The sequence below is a fragment of the Malurus melanocephalus genome, unplaced genomic scaffold, assembly GCF_030028575.1.
Source record: "Malurus melanocephalus ecotype Western Australia unplaced genomic scaffold, MMel_1.1 scaffold_2961, whole genome shotgun sequence".
NCBI lineage: Eukaryota > Metazoa > Chordata > Aves > Passeriformes > Maluridae > Malurus > Malurus melanocephalus.
Window position 1 is genome coordinate 1 of NW_026626193.1, and position 3476 is coordinate 3476.

The 3476-nt window shown below is 62.1% G+C and overlaps 1 protein-coding gene across 1 annotated transcript; it reads left to right on the forward strand.

Moving 5' to 3' along the window:
* Positions 1–6: 6 nt before the first annotated feature.
* On the forward strand, positions 7–3428 carry LOC130587985 (mucin-5AC-like). The gene is made up of 6 exons (XM_057388943.1): positions 7–1353; positions 1407–1927; positions 2321–2580; positions 2689–2743; positions 2819–2907; positions 2980–3428. Exons 1-6 carry the CDS (start codon positions 133–135, stop codon positions 3351–3353), a joined length of 2520 nt encoding a protein of 839 aa, XP_057244926.1. The 5' UTR covers positions 7–132; the 3' UTR covers positions 3354–3428.
* The last annotated feature ends 48 nt before the right edge of the window (positions 3429–3476 follow it).

The window sequence follows — 3476 nt, forward strand, 5'->3', positions numbered from 1 at the left end:
GGCGGGGTTTTGGGGTCGCTGCTCCCGGCCGCGCGCCTCAGTTTACCTTCCTCCCCCGTGGCCGCCTCCGCCCTGCCCCCCCTGGCCACGCCCAGCCGCCTGGCCACGCCCCCCGCCCGCCTGGCCACGCCCATGACCCGCCTGGGTTTGGGCAGAGGGGCGGGGCCGGCGGGGGGAGGGGTTATGGGGAGGGGGGGAGGGGTGAGAGTGGGCGGGGTCAGCGTGGGAACTGCTCCCAGTATGACCAGTATGGGATTGGGAACGGCTCCCAGTATGACCAGTGTGACCAGTGTGACCAGAGCCACCGTGGGAACCACTCCCAGTGCTCCCAGTATGACCAGTGTGACCAGAGCCACCGTGGGAACCGCCGGTGTCACCGTGGGAACCGTTCCCAGTGCTCCCAGTATGACCAGTTCCACCATGAAGGCCACCAGTGTCACCGGTGTCACCGTGGGAACGGCTCCCAGTGCTCCCAGTATGACCAGTATGACCAGTGCCACCTCCAGTGTCACCAGAGCCACCGTTGGAATGGTCACCAGTGCTCCCAGTGCTCCCAGTATGACCAGTGGCACTGTGGGAACGGCTCCCAGTGCTCCCAGTGTCACCAGTGTCACCGTGGGAACGGTCAGCGGCGTTCCCAGTGCTCCCAGTATGACCAGTGCCACCTCCAGTGTCACCAGAGCCACCGTGGGAACGACCGGCGTCACCGTGGGAACCGTTCCCAGTGCTCCCAGTATGACCAGTGGCACCATTGGAACAGCTCCCAGTGCTCCCAGTGTCACCAGAGCCACCGTGGGAACCGCCGGTGTCACCGTGGGAACCGTTCCCAGTGCTCCCAGTGCTCCCAGTATGACCAGTGCCACGTCCAAGGTTACCAGTGTCACCAGTGTCACCGTGGGAACCGTTCCCAGTGCTCCCAGTATGACCAGTAACACCAGTGCCACCATTGGAACGGTTCCCAGTGCTCCCAGTAACACCAGTGCCACCGTGGGAACCGCTCCCAGTATGACCAGTGGCACCATTGGAACGGCTCCCAGTGCTCCCAGTGTCACCAGTGTCACCGTGGGAACGGCTCCCAGTGCTCCCAGTGCTCCCAGTATGACCAGTAGCACCGGTGTCCCCGCCGGGGTCAGCCCACTGGGCGCCGCCATCCTCAGAGCCACCAGGGCCACCAGTAACACCAGTTTGACCAGTAACGCCACCGGACTGACCAGTACCATCACCACCAGTAACACCAGTTTGACCAGTCCCACCAGTGTGACCAGTCCAGCACCTCCCAGTACCACCAGTTTGACCAGTGTGACCAGTCCAGCACCTCCCAGTACCACCAGTCTGACCAGTGTGACCAGTCCAGCACCTCCCAGTACCACCAGTTTGACCAGTGTGACCAGTCCAGCACCTCCCAGTACCACCAGTCTGACCAGTGTGACCAGTCCAGCACCTCCCAGTACCACCAGTCTGACCAGTGTGACCAGTCCAGCACCTCCGACCATCACCAGTGTCCCCAGTATGACCAGTGTGACCAGTCCAGCACCTCCCAGTACCACCAGTTTGACCAGTGTGACCAGTCCAGCACCTCCCAGTACCACCAGTCTGACCAGTGTGACCAGTCCAGCACCTCCCAGTACCACCAGTTTGACCGGTCCAGCGGCTCCCAGTGTGACCAGTATGACCAGTGCCGCCCATCCCAGTATGACCAGTGCCACCAGTATGACCAGTCTAGGGGCTCCCAGTGTCACCAGTGCTCCCAGTCCAGCACTTCAGAAAGTGACCAGCGCTCCCAGTGTGACCAGTCCAGCGGCTCCCAGTGTCACCAGTATGACCAGTGGAGGAGCTCCCAGTGCTCCCAGTATGACCAGTGTGACCAGTGCCGGACCTCAGACCATCACCAGTGTCACCAGTATGACCAGTCCAGCGGCTCCCAGTATGACCAGTCCAACACTTCAGAAAATGACCAGTGTCACCAGTACGACCAGTGTGACCAGTCCAGCGGCTCCCAGTATGACCAGTATGACCAGTCCAGCTCCTCAGACCATCACCAGTGCTCCCAGTATGACTGGTCCAGCGGCTCCCAGTGTGACCAGTATGACCAGTCCAACACTTCAGAAAGTGACCGGCGTTCCCAGTATGACCAGTGGAGCATCTCAGACCATCCCCAGTGCTCCCAGTATGACCAGTGTGACCAGTCCAGCAGGTCCCAGTATGACCAGCGCTCCCAGTATGACCAGTGGAGGAGCTTTCAGTGTCCCCAGTACGACCAGTGTCACCAGTCCAGCAGCTCCCAGTATAACCAGTCTAGCAGCTCAGACCATCACCAGCGCTCCCAGTGCTCCCAGTGTGACCAGTCCAGCGGCTCCCAGCGCTCCCAGTGCTCCCAGTATGACCAGTGTCACCAGTATGACCAGTGCTCCCGGTCCAGCGGCTCCCAGTATGACCAGTGCCGGACCTCAGACCATCACCAGTGTCACCAGTATGACCAGTCCAGCGCCTCAGACCAGTCCAGCAGCTCCCAGCGCTCCCAGTTTGACCAGTGCCGGACCTCAGAGCATGACCAGCGCTCCCAGTTTGACCAGTCCAGCGGCTCCCAGTTTGACCAGTCCGGCACCTCCCAGCGCTCCCAGTTTGACCGGTCCAGCGGCTTCCAGTGCTCCCAGTTTGACCAGTGCCGGACCTCAGACCACGACCAGCGCTCCCAGTGCTCCCAGTATGACCAGTCCAGCGCCTCAGACCATCACCAGCGCTCCCAGTGCTCCCAGTTTGACCGGTCCAGCGGCTCCCGGTGCTCCCAGTTTGACCAGTGCCGGACCTCAGACCACGACCAGTGCTCCCAGTATGACCAGTGCTCCCAGTCCAGCGCCTCAGACCATCACCAGTGCTCCCAGTTCAACTGGTCCAGCGGCTCCCAGTGCTCCCAGTTCAGCGGCTCCCAGCGCTCCCAGTTTGACCAGTCCAACGGCTCCCAGTTTGACCAGTTCAGTGGCTCCCAGTGCTCCCAGTTTGACCAGTGCCGGACCTCAGACCATCACCAGTGCTCCCAGTGCTCCCAGTTTGACCAGTGCTCCCAGTCCAGCGGCTCCCAGTTTGACCAGTCCAGCGGCTCCCAGTTTGACCAGTCCAGCGGCTCCCAGTTTGACCAGTCCAGCGGCTCCCAGTGCTCCCAGTCCAGCGGCTCCCAGTATGACCAGTCCAGCGGCTCCCAGTTCGACCAGTCTGGCACCTCCCAGCGCTCCCAGTTTGACCAGTCCAGCGGCTCCCAGTGCTCCCAGTTTGACCAGTCCAGCGGCTTCCAGTGCTCCCAGTATGAGCAGTCCAGCGGCTCCCAGTTTGCCCAGTGTGGCCCCGCCCACCGGTGACGTCACCACCAAGAGCTCCTCCTCCTCCTCCTCCTCCTCCTCTTCGTCCTCTTCCTCCTCCTCCTCCTCCTCCTCCTCCAGCTCCGACTCCGACTCCGACTCCGATTCCGACTCCAGCTCTTC